The sequence below is a fragment of the Saccostrea echinata genome, unplaced genomic scaffold (assembly GCF_033153115.1).
Source record: "Saccostrea echinata isolate AGI-Se365-2 ecotype Australia unplaced genomic scaffold, CSIRO_AGI_Sech_v1 ptg000041l, whole genome shotgun sequence".
NCBI classification, from domain to species: Eukaryota; Metazoa; Mollusca; class Bivalvia; order Ostreida; family Ostreidae; genus Saccostrea; species Saccostrea echinata.
Genome location: NW_026889790.1, coordinates 2945071 through 2969005, shown reverse-complemented (window position 1 = coordinate 2969005; position 23935 = coordinate 2945071). Strand labels below are relative to the sequence as shown.

Sequence of the window (23935 nt, the reverse complement as noted above, 5' to 3'; positions counted from 1 at the left end):
GACTTATATTTATCTAACATTAGTTATTGTCCACAATGTGACATCGTCAGAATCTCGCAAAGATGCAATTAAAGAGTAAAAATTCCCGTTTTTTAACTTTAGGATGTTATCGGAAATACGGTTGAATGGTTCACTTTGTTATCGGAAATTTCGGTTTTTGTTATCGGAAACAGAGGTTGTCATAGGTTAGGAAAATGTGAAGAAACAACAGAAAACTTCATTAAATCTAAATATTTAAAATGGCAGGCACACAATTCGAATTTTTGGCTATCATTTGTCTCTTTTTTGAATACTTAACTTAAAAAAAGAGTGTTTTTGTTATTTCTCATGATCACTGAAATGTATATGATCTTGACCTGTTCGAAAATATGATATAAGTTTTAAAACCTCTGAATTATAAATCTCTTTTGTAACCAAAATACAGATTCCAGATTTAATTGTTGCGATTCTTAAATTGCATTATTCGCAATATAAAAGACTCGTAATAATTGTTGAATTCACAGTAATTTATTCTTAGTTTTCTGTGATTGCCTTTCACAGTTACGCACTGTTCTTCGCTTTTGTCTCTGTTTTGCTTGCTTCGTCTTCATTCGTTGACTTTGCATTTTTGATTTACCCTTAACCGCCTTTTGTTAGTACTAAGTTCATACATGTTTTAGTTCGGTATCAAGCAATTAAAGAATCTAAACTCAAGGGTGATTTAATGAATTTCCCAAAAGGGTGTTAAGCCAAATATGACCTAGAATTCTAACTTTTGAGGGGGAAAAAAAGAAATTGACTTTACTAGTTTTCAAAAAGCGTTACTGAAGGAAGGGAATTATGAAGATAACGAACAGTAATAAAGCTCAAAAGTCTATTGAAACAATATAAATTTGGAACAGAGAAAATACGGACCTCTAAAAACATCAGAGGTTGGTTTAGTGGCCAAGAAGGAATAAACACCCCCTGTCGATCGGTCACACCCACAGTGTGCTCTGTATCATTATCGGCCAAATGAAAAACCCGTAGATAATTCAATGTGTAGATGGAGCTCATGCCTGGAGCTTGTGAAGGGGGGTGGGGCGTCGGAGAGGTTCGAACCTCACCTGGAATTTGCAGAGTTATTGAATTTTTATACTCAAGCAAATAAAAAAAAACCTTGGCATCTCCCCCCCCCCCTTCATTGAAAACGCGGATCACTGTTTGTAGAAAAAGTTAAACATATGAAGAAGTGAAGTGAATGGACCAGTCCCCCCCCCCCCCCCCCCCCGGAGTATTTTTCACGTTTGGGAAATTTAACGTTTTTTTTTTTAATTTAATTTATAAAGAAATATTTCTTTGCGATATGCACCTCATTCTACTTCCTCTAGCTATTTTAAACCTTAAAATCAAATGGTATGACATAAACAATGTTATTGCTCTATATTGGACATAAAAACATTTAGCCTTCTGGGCTCATTTGGGCACTTGAAGTTGACGATGTTTTTCAAAAATGACGTACTAGTATTAGATAGGAAGACGTGACTAACTAAAGCAACCATAGATTTGTTATATATATGTCATATATATATATATTGTTTAATGGAGAACAGAAAAATGATTGAACAGATAGGGAGTTAAATTATAAAATCATAATTATAATAATTATTCTTATTTATATACATGTACGAGTATCAAAACAAAATAACAATGGAAAGCTGGAAAATTTATAAAAAAAAAAATTACTTAAGGTAGTCCGATCCTCGGCAGTTATGTAATTGAAAATTCTCACAAATATATCTCTGAATGCACAAATTAATGTATATTTACCCACTGTATTTCTTCAAAGTTAATCAGTATAGTTTATCATGTTACATAGGGAAAATAATCAAATCTCCAATATATTCAGAAGACGAATAGAAACATCAACTATGCATTTTCTAATTGAAAACTGATCAACAAATATATTTTAAGTTAAAAAATAATAGGTATCCAGGCATTTAGGCTAATTTGCATGTTTGTTTTTTTTTTAAATACTTTTTTACATGTATAGGTCTTCTATTTTCTTCCAAAATTTAAATAATACATAGTGTAAAAAGCTTGTGCTATCATTGCAAGACATCACAAATCACTTCCAATTTCATATTATGCTAAAAAGCATTGGTGTTTAAGGTTAAACTCAAGAAAATCCTATTCATCTAAAACTGTATTTATTTTTTACTTGTATAAGGAACAAATGTCAACTTTTTACAAGACCCTTTCTAAGACTTCAAAAATCTCAATGCATATTAAGATGCATAAAATGGAAATTGTTGCATGAATAGTTTTCAATTTCAAGCTTCATGTTGAGATTTTTTAAATTAAATAATAATTTTAAGAGTTATCCTTCATGGCTGAGGATTGCATATCCTTAAAACACATTACGTCTGCTATTTTCAAGGATTGACGGATCATAAATTACTTTTTTTCCCAATCTATTTCTAAAGCTGAAAGAAACTTTTTAACCTGAGTTTCCGATAACGTACACCCGTAAAAACCGAATTATCCGGCAACATCAACCTTGTTGACGATAACATGTTTTAACCTAACGAGACATTTTAGATGCCTGTTAACTAACCCTTCATTTGGATTTTTGATCTCAGTCTGCTTATCTACAGGTATATGACTGTCCATAGAATAAATAAACCGTTTTGTTTCATAGAATAATCTGATTTTGACTTCTACAAAAGCTAAAATGTGATGAAATATTCCGAAATTTTAATAAAATATCATTTGAAAAAGCTGTATATCTTCAGAAAGAGAGTGATTTGGTTTGTTCTTTTTGCTGCTGAAAGTATAATCATTTATCTGCCTAAGATCACAAACTTTATTTGCTGAAGTACGCAATTATCGTTGAATTAAGAAATTTAAAATCACCTATGTTTTCTATACTTTGCTTTCCTTGCACCGAATGCTCGATAACAACCGAATAGCCGATAACGCGTTGAGCAGTGTGGAAATAGCCATATATTTTATTTTGCTGTCATAAGGGTGTTAAAAGAAACTCATTCTCATTTATAAAAAACAGATGATTATTTTCCTTCAAAACATTAATAATATTTCTATAATAGGTTTTATTCATTTGTTCATTTATTTATTTAAAAAAATCGACTAGAAAATGAACGAATTGATGAAATCCGTTTTTATCAGGATATTATTAATTGTAAAAACCGCATAATAGCATGGCGGACAATCTCGTTTCTTTTATAAAATGAAATTAGAAATCTATTTATTTTTATTTTTACGCACAAAATGTCACAAAAGTCAATAGAGGATACTATAACAGATGTTGTGAAAGAGATATTGGTAATATATTACGTTACGGTAACATGTCATTTCTTTGTTTTGTAGTAAATTTGTTTGCAATTTTTGAATTGATGCACAGTCCGGGAAAGATGGCAAGATTACTTTATCTTTTAAGGATTAGAAACTAGAAAGACAGGTTGTAAATCATGGTTTTATTTGAAACATGATTTTCAATGAAGGAATAGTTTGAACAACTGCAACTTTTCAATCTGTAGCTTACTAAATGTGGAAAACCACAGGAGTCGGCAATTTCAGTGAAATAAATGAGAAAAATGTATAAAGCCTACCATTGAGCTTTGCGAGCAAAGCTTCACTTGTGAAGGTCACTGGTAGGGTTAATGCCCGCTTCTCATTTCTTTTCACTTTATTGATAAAATTGTCAACTCCTTTGGGAAAACTTAATAAAACCAATATTATAACCAATATGCTTACCCAAAATGGGATAAAATTGCTCATTTGGGTTATATTATCCCAAATGAATTTACAATGTAAAAAATAAATTAAAAACAAATAGATATTGTGAATTCACTTTAAAACACAAATAAAGTTTAAGTAACAGTGCTTACTGGGGATCAATCTCACAAACTGGAGGGTTACTTACAGGTTGCTTGTCAAAAGTTGTTACATTTAACATGTATTTAAAAGTTAAATAATTTTTCTTGACTTTTAAATCACAAATGGGTTATTATATGCCATTAGGGGCAATTGGTGACAGTCTGTTAAAAATGAAACTTGAGCACCCTGAGAAATTCACCAGTATTTGATTTGAGTTTTGAAAAAAAAATGAATGTTTATGATGCTTGTTTTTTAGCGTGGTGAGGCTGTAGAGGAGGCCTTTTGCTCTGTGATTTTACACACGGAGGAATCAGCGCAATGGAAGAAAGATCACTGCTTCAACAGCCTCAAAACAGCCCTGGCCAGCCTACCTCAGGTAAAAAACATATCTGAACTTAAAATAAAAAAAAACAACCCTGGCCAGCCTACCTCAGATAAAAAACATATCTGAACTTGAAATAAGTCTTTAATAAATATGTAAAAACTATTAGTTAATCTACAAATGGTATGTTGGATTCATGCAGATTTAGTAGATGGAGTGAAATTAAAAATAAGCAACATCTATTCAAAATTTTAAAGGTGAAGTATCAAAAAAGACCATTTTATTTTTTAGGAATTCAAAAAGATATTTGAAAAAAAAATGCCAGCAAGAAATTTTAATTCTTGCATATGTTTCAACATTTATCATACAGGAAAGCCTAGACACAGCTTTGAAATGTTACATCACACAGATTTATAGCATTCAAAATGCCAGTAGGGTAGACCTGTTGCTCGATCTCCTAGAGGCCTTGGTGGAGAACAACATTGTCCCTGCTAAGTAGGTCATCTTCAATGAAGAATTAGGTCAACTCTTGAACAACAACCAAAAAATGGAGTTTGGTTTTAAGAAATTTCAATTGGCTTTTAATTTGTTTGTTTAAATTGATTTTGAAGGTTGGATACATAAATACTATTCGAGCAACAAATTTTCAGTGTAAAACTTGAATATTAGTTGTCAGTTAAAACATTTCTCAGTGGTAAGAGTAATATTGATGCAGTGCTGATTATGTTTTGTTTAGGCCAATATGTGATGCTCTATTAGAGCATGAGCTCCTGCAGTACAAGGCCAGTCTTATGTGGACCAAAACATTCCAGTTAATGAGGAAAATTATTGGTGGAGTAGACTACAAAGTGAGAACTGACAAGTCAAACTTCAGATTGAATAAAAGATTTTTTTTTTCAAGTCAAATAATTTTTATATAAATGTTGGTTTTTAATGGAACTGATAACTTGTGTTTGGTGGTTATAGGGATGTAGAGATTTGCTGCGTGGAATCTTGGAGAAATGTCAGGGAGTGAAGCAGGATGAAAATGTGTCAGTTATGCCTGACATTGATACAGCTGTAAATGTAGGTATCTATGTGTCATACAAAAGCTATAGAACTTTGAGTACAACATGACAAATTTAACTGCTTTGTTAATTTGTTTACTTTAGTTAGTGGCCCACATTCTTGATCGTAATGTGTGTCTGTTACCAGCCTATCTTGCAGTCAATGAAATCAACAAGGTTTGTCCTGAGGACAAAAAGTGGCCTCACTGGGTAAGAAATCAGAATAGTGACATCTTAAACATCTGATGCTCTAAGAAAGAATGTTTTCTTCATATTCAGTTAATTCATAAAGTTGATATACATTTATTTTTATGTTTTTAAAGAATTAAAATATTGATTCTGTTTTGCTGTATACAACTGTTTGTAAAATATTGATTTTGTTTTGCCGTACATTTACGGTGTATATGTGAAATGAATGTTGCTTGTAGAAGATGGGGTCTATCCTGGCTGATTTTGTACATAGCTTTGTTACTTGTAGAAGATGGGGTCTATCCTGAGCTGATTTTGTATGTAGCTTGTTACTTGTAGAAGATGGGGTCTATCCTGGCTGATTTTGTACATAGCTTTGTTATTTGTAGAAGATGGGGTCTGTCCAGGCTGATTTTGTACATAGCTTTGTTACTTGTAGAAGATGGGGGGGGGGGTCTGTTGGGGTCTATCCTGGCTGATTTTGTACATAGCTTTGTTACTTTTAGAAGATGGGGTCTGTTGGGGTCTATCCTGGCTGATTTTGTACAAAGCTTTGTTACTTGTAGAAGATGGGGTCTATCCAGGCTGATTTTGTACAAAGTTTTGTTACTTGTAGAAGATGGGGTCTATCCTGACTGATTTTGTACATAGCTTTGCTACTTGTAGAAGATGGGGTCTATCCTGGCTGATTTTGTACATAGCTTTGCTACTTGTAGAAGATTGGGTCTATCCTGGCTGATTTTGTACATAGCTTTGCTACTTGTAGAAGATGGGGTCTATCCTGGCTGATTTTGTACATAGCTTTGCTACTTGTAGAAGATGGGGTCTATCCTGACTGATTTTGTACATAGCTTTGCTACTTGTAGAAGATGGGGTCTATCCTGGCTGATTTTGTACATAGCTTTGCTACTTGTAGAAGATGGGGTCTATCCTGGCTGATTTTGTACATAGCTTTATTACTTGTAGAAGATGGGGTCTATCCTGGCTTATTTTGTACATAGTTTTGTTACTTGTAGAAGATGGGGTCTATTCTAGCTGATTTTGTACATAGCTTTCGTCCAGCTGCCTTAATGGTTACAGTTTCTGGTAAGTAATCTATCTATCTATATATATATATATATATATATATATATATATATATATATATATATATATATATATATATATATATATATATATATATATATATATATATATATGTATGTATGTATGTATGTATTTAGAGTGAATGATAACAAATGCAATGGGATATGATAATTTGTCAAAACAGTTGTGTGATAAATATTTTGTGAAAACCTATCAATAGGGGAGGTGATATTGAATACATGCAACTTTTGATTGCTCAATCTTTGAACTTTGAACTCTCAAAGCTATTGATCTCAGAGAAAAAGACTTGAGGCCAAATTTGTTCCTTTATCAAATAAAGCAGATTTACTCTTTTTCTAACCTTGATCTCAAGGTATTTTCTAGGTCTTGTTTAAATCATTTGTTTGAAAAGAAACATAGATAATCTTGTAAATATCTGAAGAATGCAAATACAATATGCAATAAAACACGCTTATAACAAATTCATGATTACAGCAAACTGATTTTCATTCCATGAGGTTTCAAAACATATCATGAAAATAATGGATGTAACGATGTAAGTTGGTCATTCCAATGCAATCTCTTTATTGTTATATTGTTATGTTGACAGGACGCTCTCATCTCCTACCAGTAGTTGGTCATTCTAACGCAATCTCTTTATTGTTATGTTGACAGGACGCTCTCATCTCCTACCAGTAGTTGGTCATTCTAACGCAATCTCTTTATTGTTATATTGTTATGTTGACAGGACGCTCTCATCTCCTACCAGTAGTTGGTCATTCTAATGCAATCTCTTTATTGTTATATTGTTATGTTGACAGGACGCTCTCATCTCCTACCAGTAGTTGGTCATTCTAACGCAATCTCTTTATTGTTATATTGTTATGTTGACAGGACGCTCTCATCTCCTACCAGTAGTTGGTCATTCTAACGCAATCTCTTTATTGTTATATTGTTATGTTGACAGGACGCTCTCATCTCCTACCAGTAGTTGGTCATTCTAACGCAATCTCTTTATTGTTATATTGTTATGTTGACAGGACGCTCTCATCTCCTACCAGTAGTTGGTCATTCTAACGCAATCTCTTTATTGTTATGTTGACAGGACGCTCTCATCTCCTACCAGTAGTTGGTCATTCTAACGCAATCTCTTTATTGTTATATTGTTATGTTGACAGGACGCTCTCATCTCCTACCAGTAGTTGGTCATTCTAACGCAATCTCTTTATTGTTATATTGTTATGTTGACAGGACGCTCTCATCTCCTACCAGTAGTTGGTCATTCTAACGCAATCTCTTTATTGTTATGTTGACAGGACGCTCTCATCTCCTACCAGTAGTTGGTCATTCTAACGCAATCTCTTTATTGTTATGTTGACAGGACGCTCTCATCTCCTACCAGTAGTTGGTCATTCTAACGCAATCTCTTTATTGTTATGTTGACAGGACGCTCTCATCTCCTACCAGTAGTTGGTCATTCTAACGCAATCTCTTTATTGTTATATTGTTATGTTGACAGGACGCTCTCATCTCCTACCAGTAGTTGGTCATTCTAACGCAATCTCTTTATTGTTATGTTGACAGGACGCTCTCATCTCCTACCAGTAGTGGGTCATTCTAACGCAGTCTCCACTAGCAATGTATGGCGTCTCAGTTCTAACTGTCTCAAGTTTCCCCTGAATGGACCTCTTCCTTATGACAAGGTCAGAAAATAAGATATCGCAATTACTGTCATTTTTTATAAACACTAATGATTAAGGAGAAGACCAAGATGAGTATGATATTTCAGTTTGTTGATCAGCCTTTTACTTTCAGCATAATTCCTTCTGAAATATACAGGTATTTTGTTTACACAGGAGCTGTATGAGCCTCAGACTGGGTTGTTACGCTATGTTCTAGAACAGCCCTACTCCAGAGACATGGTCTGTAACATGCTGGGACTCAATAAACAGGTACACCTTGGTAGACTTACTGAACATCTGAGTTGGTTTTATCATCTTTCCTTTGAATAGTATAATATCTGAGCTTCTAAGAAGTTATATCCATGTGTTTAAGTGGAGAAAATGCCTGTGCCATCCTCTAAAAACAGGAAAAAACAATAGCAAAAATGTTACTTGATCATTTTTAGCTCACCTGAGCTGAAAGCTCAAGTGAGCTTTTCTGATCACATTTTGTCCGGCATCCGTCTGTCTGTCTGTCTGTCCGTCTGTCTGTCTGTAAACTTTTCACATTTTCGACTTCTTCTCAAGAACCACTGGGCCAATTTCAACCAAACTTGCCACAAAGTATCCTTTGGTAAAGGGGATTTAAGTTTGTTCAAATGAAGGGCCACGCCCTCTTTCAAGGGGAGATAATTAGGAATTACTGAAAAAATAATGGCATCATTTAAAAATCTTCTTCTCAAGAACCATAGGGCCAGGAAAGATGAAACTCATGTGGAAGCATCCTTAGGTAGTGTACGTTCAAGTTTGTTCAAATCATGACCCCCGGGGGTAGGGCGGGGCTGCAATGGAGGATCAAAGTTTTACATAGAAATATATAGGAAAAATCTTTAAATATCTTCTTCTCAAGAACAGCAAAGCCATGATGAGTCATATTTATATGGAAGCATCCTGAGGTAGTGTAGATTCAAGTTTGTTCAAATCATGACCCCCGGGGGTAGGGCGGGGCCACAATTGAGGATCATAGTTTTACAAAGAAATATATAGGAAAAATCTTTAAAAATCTTCTTCTCAAGAACAGCAAATTCATGATGAGTCACATTTATATGGAAGCATCCTCAGGTAGTGTAGATTCAAATTTGTTCAAATCATGACCCCCGGGGGTAGGGCGGGGCTGCAATGGAGGACCAAAGTTTTACATAGAAATATATAGGAAAAATCTTTAAATATCTTCTTCTCAAGAACAGCAAAGCCATGATGAGTCATATTTATATGGAAGCATGCTCAGGTAGTGTAAATTCAAGTTTGTTCAAACCATGACCCCCGGGGGTAGGGCGGGGCCACAATGGAGGATCAAAGTTTTACATAGAAATATATAGGAAAAATCTTTAAAAATCTTCTACTCAAGAACAGCAAAGCCATGATGAGTCATATTTATATGGAAGCATCCTGAGGTAGTGTAGATTCAAGTTTGTTCAAATCATGACCCCCGGGGGTAGGGCGGGGCCACAATGGAGGATCAAAGTTTTACATAGAAATATATAGGAAAAATCTTTAAAAATCTTCTTCTCAAGAACAGCAAAGCCATGATGAGGCATATTTATATGGAAGCATGCTCAGGTAGTGTAAATTCAAGTTTGATCAAACCATGACCCCCAGGGGTAGGGCGGGGCCGCAATGGAGGATCAAAGTTTTACATAGAAATATATAGGAAAAATCTTTAAAAATCTTCTTCTCAAGAACAGCAAAGTCATGATGAGTCATATTTATATGGAAGCATCCTCAGGTAATGTAGATTCAAATTTGTTCAAACCATGACCCCCGGGGGTAGGGCGGAGCCACAATGGAGGATCAAAGTTTTACATAGAAATATAAAGGAAAATATCTTCTTCTGAAGAACAGAAAAGCTATGTTTAGTCATATTGATATGGAAGCATCCTCAGGTAGTGTAGATTCAATTTTGGTCAAATGATGACCCCCAGGGGTAGGATGGGGCCCAATGGGGGATGGAAAGTTTTACATAAGAACATATAGAAAAAATATTTCTTCTCAAGAACAGAAAAGCTATGTTTAGTCATATTGATATGGAAGCATCATCAGGTAGTGTAGATTCAAGTTTGTTCAAATGATGACCCCAGGGATAGGGAGGAGTCACAATGAGGGATCAAATTTTTACAAAGGAATATATGGGAATTTTTTTAAAAAAAATCTTCTGAAGTACAACAAAGCCATTTGTTATATTGACATGGAAGCATCATCAGGTAGTTTAAAATTCAAGCCCCCCCCCCCCCCCCCCCCCCCGATCTTTTCAATACTGAACTGATTGTGCTTTTGCCTAGCCAATGTGCTCAGGTGAGCGATGTGGCCCATGGGCCTCTTGTTCTAAAGAGAAGGCATCAACTTGTACATATGTGTATGGCTATTGGTTAGATTTTTTTACAGGTAAAACAACGATGTGAGGTTCTTGAGGAACAGCTGGTTGACCTAGTTGTCATGGCAATGGAGAGGTCAGAGAATGATAATGCTACCAATGATGAATGCCTGAGTCAGTTGCTATGGCAACATTTATCCAGCCAAGTCATTTATTTTGTGTTGTTCCAATTTGCCAGTTTTCCCCACATGGTTATGTCCCTTTATGAGAAGGTAATAACACCCAGATTTTGTTCTTTTGTCAAAGATAAGGCAAATTCTTTGTAGTGCAATAATATAAAACAACTTTAGTCTTGATTCATTGATTTTTAGTGCTTGATCATAAATAATTGTCTTCAGCATAAATTCACAATGTTTGTTTGTTTGTTAAAGCTGAAAGGTCGCAATCTCAACAAAGGTCGAGATCACTTAATGTGGGTCCTACTGCAATTTATATCAGGCAGCATACAGAAGAATCCGGTAAGTCAGCTAAAATCAAAATCTGTCTTCATATCTAAGATATTCAGATGATGACAAGAAATCAGTGTTTCTCTTCTTTAAGATCCAATTAAGTTCCTTGTCAGGATTATTTAAAAACAATGCTTAACTTTAGTCAAAATTGTTAAAGTAGAGACAGGTTTCTTTGCATAAAATGAATGGAATTCCTTTTAGTGTTAGACTTAAGTTGGTCAATTTTATCATGGAATGATATGTCACACATTGATCTGAAGAGATGGCTCTGCTCGTTAAGTGAACAAGCAACTCTCTGTTTGACTCTGATGTTTTTAAGAGAAGATGGACATGTGAGCTTTAGAGTTCATGTTTACTTAAAGTATCAAATATAGTCCATTTGGAGAAATTGATGGCAAACTCTTTACATCACAATGCATGAGCCAACTATGTTGTTTCAAAGCAGACTCTAGTGGAAATAAACTTTAAAGTTTCATGGTGCCAAATAAAGGTTGTTAACTAGTATCACTGATATCCATTGGCAGCTGAAGGAGTTTCTACCCGTGATGAAGCTCTATGATCTGTTGTACCCAGACAAGGGAACAATAACGATGCCGGACGTAATGAAGGCCCAGTCGACCCACGGAGTCGCTGCTACTTGTATCTGGATTCACCTTAACAAGAAAGCCCAGACTGACACCATCAAGCTGCCACGCCCCATTCCTTATGCCCTACAAGAGCACTGCGAGTATGTTATGTAATACAATTTAGATGAAATCAATAGCTTAGACAGAACACATGTAACAAATTTATTATAAAAATAATATGAAATATGTTTGTTTTAGATTTTTGAAGCAGAGTTTGAACAACAAGAATCTCTCATTGAATGACTATAAGATAGCTCTTCTCTGTAATGCCTGTGAGTAGTTCTCAGTTAACTTAATAAAGAGATGATTTTTATGTAATGCATACTCAAAAAATGTCATGAATACTATATATTACAAAAACATGTATTACAGATAGCACAAATAATGACTTCTTCAATTTACCAATGGGAAAACTGGTAGAGAGTATCTATGGTGACAATAAACACACAACATTGTTGCCTGGCAACATTGTAGCTTCAGCTCCCACCCAGCCTCTTGCCATGAGTCTGTTAGACTCACTAACAGTTCACGCCAAAATGAGGTCAGTTCTATGAAGTAGGTCATTATTTAGGAAATATGAAATGGTAGAAGTTAATTTCCACCTTTGTTCCTCTGTCAATTAGTGGAGGAGCACACATTGTTTACAGGAATGTTCTTTATGAAAAATCTTTTAGATACTCCAAATTTTTAATTTTTTGTTTCATCAGGTTTGTAGCCACATATGGGGTGGACTGTTGGAAACACATTCATGTTTAAACAGATTTGAGAGAGGAAAATTTTTGAATTTTCATTAAAACAAAATTAATTGGTGATTTTCAGCTTAATACACAGTATAGTTCACCGTGTGATAAAACAGGCCAAGTCTAAGCAGACGATTGCTCAGTCCCCAGCACTGATAGAGACTTATAGTAGACTTCTAGTGTATATGGAGATAGAATCTCTTGGAATCAAAGGATTCATTAGTAAGTAACAGACATTCAACTCACTGACATATACCATATAACAGAATATTTTAGCACATTTATTAAATGTGTAGCTAGTTTTTAGCAATTTCAGATATGATTTTATTCATTTTCTCAGACAACTTTTGAAATTGAATTATAAGAAACAATAAATGAAAGCATTGTCGAGGCCATTGCTAATAATGCCAAAATTGTCAGGAATTTGTATAGAACTGTAAATAGTGATAGTGAGTAGCTTGAGCAGGAAATGATGTAAAAAAAAAAAAGACTTTAGTATCTTGAATTGCAAACATAAATATTGAATATAATTCTACTTTTGTTGTAATATTTTTAATAGTACATTGTAGAATGCTGTAAACTCGAGTTTATGCAGGCCTAACTTTAATCTTTGCTTACCAATAGGCCAGTTACTGCCTACTGTGTTCACTCACAATGCATGGGGAATTCTTCATACCCTCCTCGAGATGTTCAGCTACCGCCTTCACCACACACAGCCACACTACCGCATACAGCTTCTGAGCCATCTACATCACCTAAGTCAGTCAGCTCAAACCAACCAGAACCAGCTACAGTTGTGGTAAGTCATACAGAACCAGGTACAATAGAAGTATGTCAACCAGAACCAGCTACAACAGTAGTAAGTCAACCGGCTACAACTGTGATAAGTCAACCAGAACCAGCTACAACAGTAGTAAATCAACCAAAACCAGCTACAAGTGTGGTAAGTCAACTAAAACCAGCTACAAGTGTGGTAAGTCAACCAGAACCAGCTACAAGTGTGGTAAGTCAACAGAACTAGCTACAAGTGCGGTAAGTCAACCAGAACCAGCTACAACAGTAGTAAGTCAACCAGAACCAGCTACAACTTTGGTAAGTCAACTAGAACCAGCTACAAGTGTGGTAAGTCAACCAGAACCAGCTACAAGTGTGGTAAGTCAACAGAACTAGCTACAAGTGTGGTTAGTCAACCAAAACCAGCTACAACAGTAGTAAGTCAACCAGAACCAGCTGCAACTTTGGTAAGTCAACTAGAACCAGCTACAAGTGTGGTAAGTCAACCAGAACCAGCTACAAGTGTGTTAAGTCAACAGAACTAGCTACAAGTGTGGTAAGTCAACCAGAACCAACTACAACAGTGGTAAGTCAACCAGAACCACCTACAACAGTGGTAAGTCAACCAGAAACAACTACAACAGTAGTAAGTCAACCAGAACCTGTTTAAACTGTGGTAAGTCAATTAAAACCAGCTACAAATGTTGCAAGTCACCAATAACCTGTTAAAACTGTGGAAAATAAGCAGTCCCTTTTAAAATTGGTAAATTAAGCAGGAATCTGTGGTAAATTGACTAGAAACCATAATAGCTGCAGTAAATCAACCAGAACCAAACATAAGTAAATGTAAGTATCAAAATGACAGGGAAGTGATGTACTCTCACCTAGTTAACAAGACTGGAAGTACCTTTGTTTCATTGTTCATGTTATAATCCTTATAATGCCCTGAAGTTGATGTCTCATTTTCAGCATGGAGAGTACAGCCCTGAGGTTGATTACGGGACTGGGGAGCTTTGAGGTGCAGCCACAGCTGTCCAGAATATTTAACGAACCAGGACGACCGGGGTTCCTGTCTAATGAGTCAGAGGAGCTTAATAGAGCTCTAGTTCTCACAGTGGCTCGTGCCATGCATGTCACAGGTACGAAATCATTACACTCCTTACTATTGTATCACTAGTTCTTATTGTGGCTTGTGCCATGCATATCACGGGTAAGAAATCATTATTCACCTTAGTATTGTGTACGGTATCCCAAACTGTACAGATAAGACTATACTACACAGTTCTAGCATCATTTGCAAGTATTACTGTGTTATACAAATTTAGATCTTTAATAATATATCCTTGATAAATTTAAAGTCTATTTGTTTTAGTGTTGAGTTTTTGAATTGACAGTGTTTAGTATTTGTATAGATCTGTGAATGCTTATTTTACCTGTTGTAGGTGTGGATAGTTTTTCAGCCACCTGGCTGAGGGAGATTCTGAACCAGATCATGACCAACACCCCACACAACTGGTCCCCCAACACACTGGCTAACTTCCCCTCCAGTCTGGCCGAGTTCTTCCAGTCACAGCCCCAGCATCGCGACGATAAAAACACACTGAAAAGAAATGTTGATGCTGAGTACAAAAAATGGAAAAGTAAGCTCCCTTTTACTTTATTAGCTCCCCAAAGCCAGATGTGTCCCATCAAGTGTTCTTTTCATATTCTCAACTTCTTCCCCAGTACATTTCAGATTTTCCTACTGAAATTGACTCAAACACAAATGTAATATGTAAATGTAAAGATTTTTTAATTGATTATATGACTATTTTTATTGTGTGTGCTGGTAGTATCAGTTACCAAATACTACAAACCTCTAAATGTATTATGCAAAAGACCAAAAATGGAATACAGAATGGTGAAGAGTTTTCATTAGAAATTTACCAGACTTAATATTCATTACAATTCAATATACATGTACATGAAGATAAAAATCAGAAGGAAAATTGCAAGCAATTCTTGTTATGTTGATTTAAGATTCATTCAGGTTCATGTACTTGTTTAAGTGAGCTGTCTTGTTACATATTTTACGGAGGATTAAGATTTTTCTTGTCAAATGCAGCAAAAACTAGCAACTACATGCATTCTTTTGAATACATCTGTTTTTCTGGTAATTGTACCTTTCTCTGATTTTAATTGACAGCCATGGCCAATGAGAATGATATCATCGCTCATTTCTCCATGCAGGGGTCGTCCACCGTGTTCCTGTGGTCAGTATAAAACGGAATTGTTTTAAGATATGCTTAACATCTTATGCTCTACATGTTAAGTTAACACAGTGTATATTTCTTATAACTTGATGATAAAACTTTTAGTCTATTTTCAGTATTATCTGGAAAACATTGCTAGAGGAGAATCGAGTTCCATCCATAGCATACAAGTAAGTTTACAACAACACGTGTCACTGATCCCAAGGAATCATTAAGCTCAGACAATTCCGTTATATAGTGTACATGTATGATGATAAAGTTTTCTTACACTACCACAGTAATCTAAACTCTTTAATGAAGATTTAATTATATTTTCTGCAGGGTTTTGGATCGTCTCGGACCTCGGGCAGTCTCGGCACATCTGAGAACATTTGCCGATTACATTGTGTCAGAACTTAATGTCAATTCTGCAGGAGGCCAACATTTTCACAAGGTGAACCATAAACATCAACCCTGCACTTTGTTAAAATTTACCCATTATAGACTTCATCTTTACATATATATAATCTTGATAACTGAAAATGTGACTCAATTTTATGTTATGAAAATGAAGTTTTGAGAAGTGGGACTCTTCATTGTTTGTTATGATTGATAAGTACCGTATATACTCGCCTATAAGTCGGTTTTTTGGGAGTTAACTTTTGGTCCAAAACTCTATGTCCGACTTATAGGCGAGTCATCAAATTCTGGACGACGAAATGTAGTATTTTTTACATAACTTAGACGATTATCGTTGAGAAATGTCTGGACGTATTATACGTGTATTATATAATTATGTATTCTAAGATTATTTATAAAGTACAAGTATTTACATGTTTTAATGATTTTATTTTGATCTTAAGTGTATATTATTTATTTGATTAATTATTAACAAAAATATTTCTTTAATTAACTTGTGACTTACTGTAAATTTATCGTTTATCGGTAAAATGAAATTGCGAACCCGATATAATACGTTCAGCATTGATGCATAATTATATGTACCGTCTGCAATGTTTTTGACAACAGGTATGATATTCTTAAAAAATAATTCAGAATGTTATTCTGGAGTCTATTAAAACTCGATTGTTTATGAAAATGCTTCCCGTGTGTGGTACACAATTTTCTCGGGGCGCATGCCACTAAATAAACACGGTGTCAGGTAAGGGATACAGGTAATTAAAAGACGATAATTGTTAATAAAAGAGCAAACATAGTGTTATTAAAAACTATAGATATGGCTTGGACATTGAGCACCTCCTAATTAAATATCATCAAAATGTTGGTAGACTCGTTACATAGTTCATCACCATGCCAAGAAACAGAGATCCGCCAATAATCGAGATCGATGTATAAAATATACAAGACAAGGGATTTAACGCTTAAACAAAACAGTATAGAAAGAAACTAAAATGGTAGTGGTTTGGTTTGTTGAAAAATAAAAATATTAATTACCGATGTCATATCCTAACATATTATTTGATCACAGGTAAATGTATTACAGTATTGATATGAAATTTATAAGAGAAGAAAAAAGAGAGATAAAATATCGGCGTAATTTCTCAAAATATTATTTGAAACACGTTAAAACATAAGAACATCGATTTGAAATTGTCCACCGATCCTGGCAAAAAGTTGTACCGACTTATAGGTGGGTCAATAGCAAATCCCTCCAAAATAACCTCAAAAAATCACAACCGACTTATAGGCGGACCGACTTATAGGCGAGTATATACGGTAATGTCAAAGAATGTTTTATTTCATGTAAGTCATATGGTATGAAAAAAAATTCTACAAATGAAACCATATAAAAAAGGTGATGGTTTATACTTACATAGTGATATTTTTATTTCATTGACAGGCGATTGACTCTTTAAATGAGATGGTGTGGAGATACAACATTGTTACCATAGACAGATTAATCCTCTGTCTGGTAAGGATTGAGTCATCTCTTGTTAGGGAATTGTACCATCATTAAGTGTTTAATCAGCTGAATTGAATTCTGAGCTGCTGTTTTCTATATTTGATCAGGCCTTGAGGAATGTAGATGAAGATGCCCGCCTTTGTTATCTTCTGATCCACATGTTGCTGCTAAAACCTCAAGACTTCAAATCCAGAGTCCAGGAGTTTGTTAAAGAGGTTTGTGTCACTAGAACTGGTGCTCTTTATAACGATGATACAAACCCGAGAATTAAAGATGTATTCAAGACATTTTCACAAGCCATTTGTTGAGAAAGTCGATTAAAACCAGTGATATGCGATAAAGGAAGTTGATTAAAACCAGTGGCATGTGAGAATAGAAAGTTGATTAAAACCATTGACATGTGATGATGTGATCTTACATTATAGATATTTTCTTCATTTGATAGAATTCTCCTGAACATTGGCTACAGAGCAACTGGCATGAGAAACACATGGCTTTCCACAGGGTTAGTTCTTTAACATTATACCTGTATGTAGTTTGTCAAATCAGTCAATGTGAGTTGCACTTAAAAAGAGAATTATACACTAAGTAAGTCAATTCTAAATCTGACACAGATTATAAATACAGTGTCTAGGTTACAGGAGATGATGAACCATAAGTTTTACTGTTTTACCTTTTTATTTCACTAGAAATATCCTGAAAAGTTCTACTTTGAGGGAATCCAAGATCTAAACAGTCCTATCCAACACCAGTATCTGCCAGTGTATTTTGGGAATGTCTGTCTTAGATTTTTACCAGTAAGTTGTTTGTTTTTAGACATGATTTTGGTGTTAATATATTTAATATTCTAACTAAAAGATGATGGAACCTGACCAATAAATAGAGATGTCTTCAGAGTTGTTAAATTATATACATGTATTTAGAATTTTATTTGATTAAACAGGTCCTAGACATTCTGTTGCATTCTGTTACATAGAAATTTTAATTGATTACACAGGTCCTGGACATTCTGTTACATAGAATATTAGAACAGCCCTCCCTCACCACTAGTAACTTGAACCTGTTTGAGAAAATACTAGAGAGCCTGGGTGTTCTCTACAAGTTTCATGGTATGTACAAGAAATCTTTACCTTTAAAGCTGAATGGAAGTGTACTTTGTAGACATTCATAGAAAATAAATTCCATTTAGCCTTTGAAATGCTTAAAACACTTGTTTGACTGACTACCAACTATATATTATCTCTGTCAGGAGTCAAGTTTTAGTAAATATATAAGTACATACCAGGTACATATATTTTGATTTTAATAAGGGTAATAGATGCAGATTGTTTTAACTTGTATCTTCTCTTTATACATCAAGTTTCTTCATTTTTTAACTAGATCATCCCATTACCTATCTGTACAACACACTGCATTACTACCACAAGATCTTGGTCCAGAGAGCAGCATACAAACGGAGGCTAGTCACCACCATCTGGAGTAAGTATTCCACATTTCTGGAGCAATTAAAACAGTTATAGAGGTGATAGGAAAACAGAAAAACACAAACTGATTTTAAACTGTTTTGCCTAAAATTTGTCTGTCTGCACCTGTAGAAAATGTCATTTTTGTTTAATTGATGCATAATACCTAAATCTCATACAATGTAAATAGTTATTTGTTGTTCCAGATGCCCATCAGGAGATCCGGCTCAGCTCCTGGTTCCTGACAGAAGATTATCAGAGATTTGCCCATGATGAGAGTCTGGATTGGAATCCAGATCTGGATTATTATGTCAGAATCATCGGCAGACTTGTAGACAGTATCCTTTTTCACTGCTCATATTCATCTGATCCATGATGGAATTTTTTATTTGAATTATACCCCTTAGAAAACATAATTTGGTTATGTAGGAAAAAGTCTGTTTATTCCTTTAAAATCCATTTTTGAGCAAAATTTAGCAGGGAAACTTTGAAGACCCAATCAGGATTTATTTATTTTACTTTGCTTATGCTTGGAGGGCATTTCATGACCCTTGCTCATGCTTAGAGGGCATTTCATGACCTTCACGTATGGTGTAGCATTGAAGAATGGATTTGAAAAAAAAATTGTCAAAGAAAGTGATTGAGATATTGTTTTTTGTGCTCACAATACATTTACCTCCTTAAAATTGTATTCAGTAAAATTAAAACTTTTCGTCATTTCTTTCTTATTTGTAGGCAGAATGAATTATAAAGTGTATAATAATATATCAAACCTTAGGTAGTTAAAGAGTACTTCTTATATCAGCAAACCTGATTACAGACCTTTACTCTAACAAGCTATTGATGGTAAGAGCCCCTTCCCTAACTGTGACTGGAGATTTAACGAGTTTCCGGGACCCGCTGCACATGCTCTGTATGTGACCTGTGTAGAGTTGATGGCACTTCCTGTGCCGGGTAATGTAGTGGGGAATTCCCTCTTGGACGTGGTGATGAAGAGTTCCACTCAGGTACAGCGGGACAAGGTCATGTCGTGGATGAATGCTGTAGGACTGGTTCTGACAGCCTTGCCTGTAAGTATCATATTTAGCACAAGGTCATGTCATGATGTAAATTTATCTTTAATAAAATAATAACCATACTCTGGATGAATGCTGTAGGACTGGTATTTATGGCTTTATCAGAAATTGTGCACTAAATGTGAGGTCCAGTCACATTATTAAAAATAAATTAGTCTAATAATATAGTTATGAAGTAGGGAGTTTTCACATCTATAAACAAGAAATGACAAGAGGAGTTGTGTAAGTATGTACATCATTAGTGACCATACCTCTCTTTCTTCTATTTTCACCTCGTATGAACAAGATGTCAAAGACACAAGATCTTTTTCAGGAATTGGGTCTGTAATCAACATATTCCCTCTTGGAGTCACCTCAGTATTCTGCTATTTCAGGAGGCCTACTGGAGTGCCCTGAACAGCAAGATAGGGGAGACAATCTGTAGTCATCCACTGACAGTACAGGGGGGATGTCAACCATTCCAGGTGTTTAACTTTACCACCAGTCAGACCGTGTTTGCCGAGCAACACATGACCTACTTATTGGCCCTGTCTCATGCTGTGTGGCACCATGCAGGAATTGGACAGTTATCTCAGCTCAATGTGTGAGTATCTCACTTTTGGCACAACTCATTATGTGTATTACAACTTGATTTCTTACTCTCAGAAAATAGTGTGCAGATCATAGAGCATGCAGTGTGCATCAAACAATTTCATCAGTCAGCACCATAAGCATTCAGTTTTTTACCTTCTTACTATAACATACCGGGCTTAATAACCCTTGCTTCCAGGCCCAGTAAAAAGACCCAAATTCCCACTTAAAATGTACAGGAACATGTACCAAAACTGTCAATTGAGCCCTGATGTAAACACTCAGTACTGTACAATTCAATGGAAGTGTGCGAGCATTCTGTATCTCAATGCTTCAACATAAGTTGGGAATGACGTTTTTAATGTCTTTGGGGAAAAAATTAGTATTTATTATCTCATGGAATATACATGTACCTGTATGTTAGTACAATGTATAAATATTCAGTGTCTCATCACTCCTTACATTACAAAACTTGTCCAATAATCTTACTGTACTTGAGTTTCTGAGTTCCAAATAGCATACTAATATACATTATATATCATCTTAATTGCACTTATATATTGTTTTAAATAAAGTTTTTGGCAGATTTTCAGGATAAGTGCATTACATGTATATTAGTACATGTATTATTTCTTACTTGTAATTTTTTATGAACCTGGATCGAAAGACCCCGGGGGTATATTGTTTTTGTCCTGTGTGTCTGTTTGTCTGTCTGTCTGTTGTCAACTTTAACCTTGCCCATAACTTTTGATTGGTTGGAGCTATGACTTTCATATTTCACATGTGTATTCCTCGTGACAAGACCTTTCTTTGGGTACCATCATATTTGACCTTTTGACCTTGACCTTGGAGTTTCACCCACTTTTGCAAAATTTTATGAGATTTTAACCTTGGCCATAACTTCTGAACAATTGGTGCTTGGGGTTTCAAACTTCACATGTGTATTCTTTGTGATAAGGCCTTCCTTTGGATACCAACAACTTTGACCTTTTGACCTTGACCTTGGACTTTGACCTACTTTTGAAAAACTTTAACCTTGGCCATAACTTTTGAACAGTTGGTACTTAGAGTTTCAAACTTCACATGTGTATTCCTTGTGACAAGACCTTCCTCTGAATATCAATCTCTTTGACCCTTTGACCTTGACGTTTGACCTACTTTTGAAAAACTTTAACCTTGGCCATAACTTTTGAACAGTTGGTGCTAGGGCTTTCTTACTTCACATATGTAATCCTTGTGACAAGTCCTTTCTTTGGATACCAACCAATTTGACCTATTGACCTTGACCTAGGAGTTTGACCTACTTTCGAAAAACTTTAACCTTGGCCATAACTTTTGAATGGTTGGTGCTAGGGCTTTCTTACTTCACATATGTAATCATTGTGACAAGACCTTCCTTTGGATACCAACAACTTTGACCTTGACCTTGACGTTTTACTTACTTTTCAAAAAACTTTAACCTTTGCCATAACTTTTGAACAGTTGCAGCTAGGGCTTTCAAATTTTACAGGTGTATTCCTCGAGACAAGACCTCTCTTTGGGTACCAACATATTTTATCTTTTGGCCTGGATTTTGACTTGCATTTGAGAAACTTAAACCTTTGCCATAAGCTGCCATATGGGGGCATCAGTGTTTCACTAACACACCTTTTTTCCTTTTTTTTTTAAACATGTACTGTATTAATATTGTAGGCGATTTTAAATTGGAATTTCATACATAAGAGTTTTAAAAGGAAGATTTTTAATCCATGATTGTTGTAGATTTTTGAGGGATCACCTGAAGCCAGTGGTGAAGACGGAGGAACAGTTCCTTTATGTGTGTCACCTGGTGGGTCCATTCTTACAGCGACTTCACTCCGAGAAAACTAAAAGTCTCATGGAGGTCAGTGGGTCCATCATTTAGCTCCGAGTCGGTACAGAGATTTGAAATTAAAATATTTCTTGGTGTACATGTATGTGTTAAGCATGTTTTTTTTTTTTAATTTCCTTTTACTAGTTGGTTGTGGAGCTGTATGAAATTTTGGTCAATGTGGATAAATCATGTGACCACCTGCGATACCTTGACCCAATTACAGATTTCCTGTATCCTTTCTAATCCTCATTAAGAGTGGTCATCTCTTTAAATAGACTTTAGATGAAAAATTTAGCAATAATTTATGATATGTAATATAAATCAGATCATTTGGTCTTTTTAAGTTGTCGTCTGGAGAATATAACCTTGACCTTTATTTAGATACCATATCAAGTACATGTTTGTTGGGGACAGTGTGAAGCATGACATTGAGAAAATAATCCGGAATTTCAGGCCGGCCCTGACTCTGAGGCTCAGGTTTATCTCCCACATTAACCTAGAGGAAGCCATGACACCATTAGCTCCACCCATGTCTACATGAGCTTCGTGACATCATTCGCTCCACCCATGTCCACGTGAGCTTTGTTATACCATTAGCTCTCAACGAATGTCTGTGTGAGCTTTGTGACATCCTTAGCTCCACTCATCATATTTAGATGATCTACAAGACACCTGTAGCCAGTGTCTTCATAAGAGCAAAGTTGGAGCATTATTTGTGTCTAAATCATAAAAATATTTATGAGTTCACATTTGACCGATACAGAGTTAATGTACATGTTAATGAAAGCAGATGTAAGATGTACAAGAAAGTATTGTACAAACCTGACTGATATGTTGAGAGCTGTGTTCCTTAAGCAAAAACAGAATCACTTGACTATTCAGTAGTCAGTTATGATTACAAACTTGTATCATTATTCTTGTGCTCTTTACTAGTGTTAGTCTCTTAGTCATATTACATGTAGTAGAAATCAGCATTTAAACTGTGTAAAACACAATTCATCCTTGACCATTTCAAGGGTAGTCTAATTTACTCTTTGCATGTACTGTATGTATTTCTAATTTGTTCGTAAAAGATTCTTATAAATGGCACACATAGTCACAGGTAATGCTTGGAAACTGATGATATCATGATAATCATGCATTATGTGTAACATAATAAACATTCAGTTTCATTGACATGGCAATTGATTTTTTTTCTGTGTGATTATTGAGCTTTCTGCCTGATTATAGTTATATATAAGTATAATGGTATAAGGAGGCAATAAAAACTGAATATAATGATATTGGTTAAAGGAGTTCTTGCTCAGAAGGAACGATTTGAAGTTCCTGGCCCATTCCTTTCTCCGTTTTTTTTTTTTTTATGTCACCTGAGTCACTCAGGTTACCTATTGCTATCTATATTTGTCCATTGCCATGCACCAGGCATTGTGCAGAAACTTTTGAGCATCACCTGAACCACTTTTAATCAATTTTAGTTTACCAATAAATCTGAAAATTTCTACAATTATTTATTTTTGCAAATTTGGGTAAAAATCCTGTATATTAATTTCTAGGTGTCTGAATTTTTGTCATCATTATTAAAATTAAAAAATTGAAGTATGTTTTATTAATCATGCACATACCGGCATACCTGTATG

The 23935-nt window shown here is 35.1% G+C and overlaps 1 protein-coding gene across 2 annotated transcripts; it reads left to right on the top strand.

Annotated features, from left to right (window-relative positions):
• Nucleotides 1–3179: 3179 nt before the first annotated feature.
• On the top strand, nt 3180–23474 carry LOC133200765 (mediator of RNA polymerase II transcription subunit 23-like). 2 transcript variants are annotated; one of them, XR_009722998.1, is made up of 34 exons: nt 3180–3303; nt 4115–4234; nt 4551–4675; nt 4917–5028; nt 5147–5245; nt 5332–5436; nt 6432–6501; nt 8086–8204; nt 8358–8453; nt 10605–10805; nt 10965–11051; nt 11567–11769; nt 11867–11940; nt 12041–12209; nt 12488–12630; nt 13033–13207; nt 14152–14321; nt 14625–14822; nt 15368–15434; nt 15551–15604; nt 15756–15867; nt 17275–17346; nt 17445–17552; nt 17783–17842; nt 18027–18134; nt 18335–18446; nt 18718–18816; nt 19007–19138; nt 19638–19870; nt 20251–20459; nt 22208–22328; nt 22443–22528; nt 22680–23062; nt 23109–23474. XR_009722998.1 is itself a non-coding variant. In XM_061336550.1 (33 exons), exons 1-33 carry the CDS (start codon nt 3250–3252, stop codon nt 22837–22839), a joined length of 4053 nt encoding a protein of 1350 aa, XP_061192534.1. In that variant the 5' UTR covers nt 3180–3249; the 3' UTR covers nt 22840–23474. The 2 variants fall into 2 exon arrangements, 1 of the variants encoding a protein (XP_061192534.1); XM_061336550.1 differs by having other exon boundaries at nt 22680–23474.
• The last annotated feature ends 461 nt before the right edge of the window (nt 23475–23935 follow it).

Bases quoted from the DNA above. Each gene is read 5' to 3' on its own strand.
- LOC133200765 (XM_061336550.1), top strand. From the start codon at position 3,250: ATGTCACAAAAGTCAATAGAGGATACTATAACAGATGTTGTGAAAGAG. The intron at 13,208-14,151 runs GTAAGTCATACA...TCTCATTTTCAG, and splicing joins CAGAACCAGCTACAGTTGTG to CATGGAGAGTACAGCCCTGA. The intron at 17,553-17,782 runs GTTTGTGTCACT...TTCATTTGATAG, and splicing joins TCCAGGAGTTTGTTAAAGAG to AATTCTCCTGAACATTGGCT.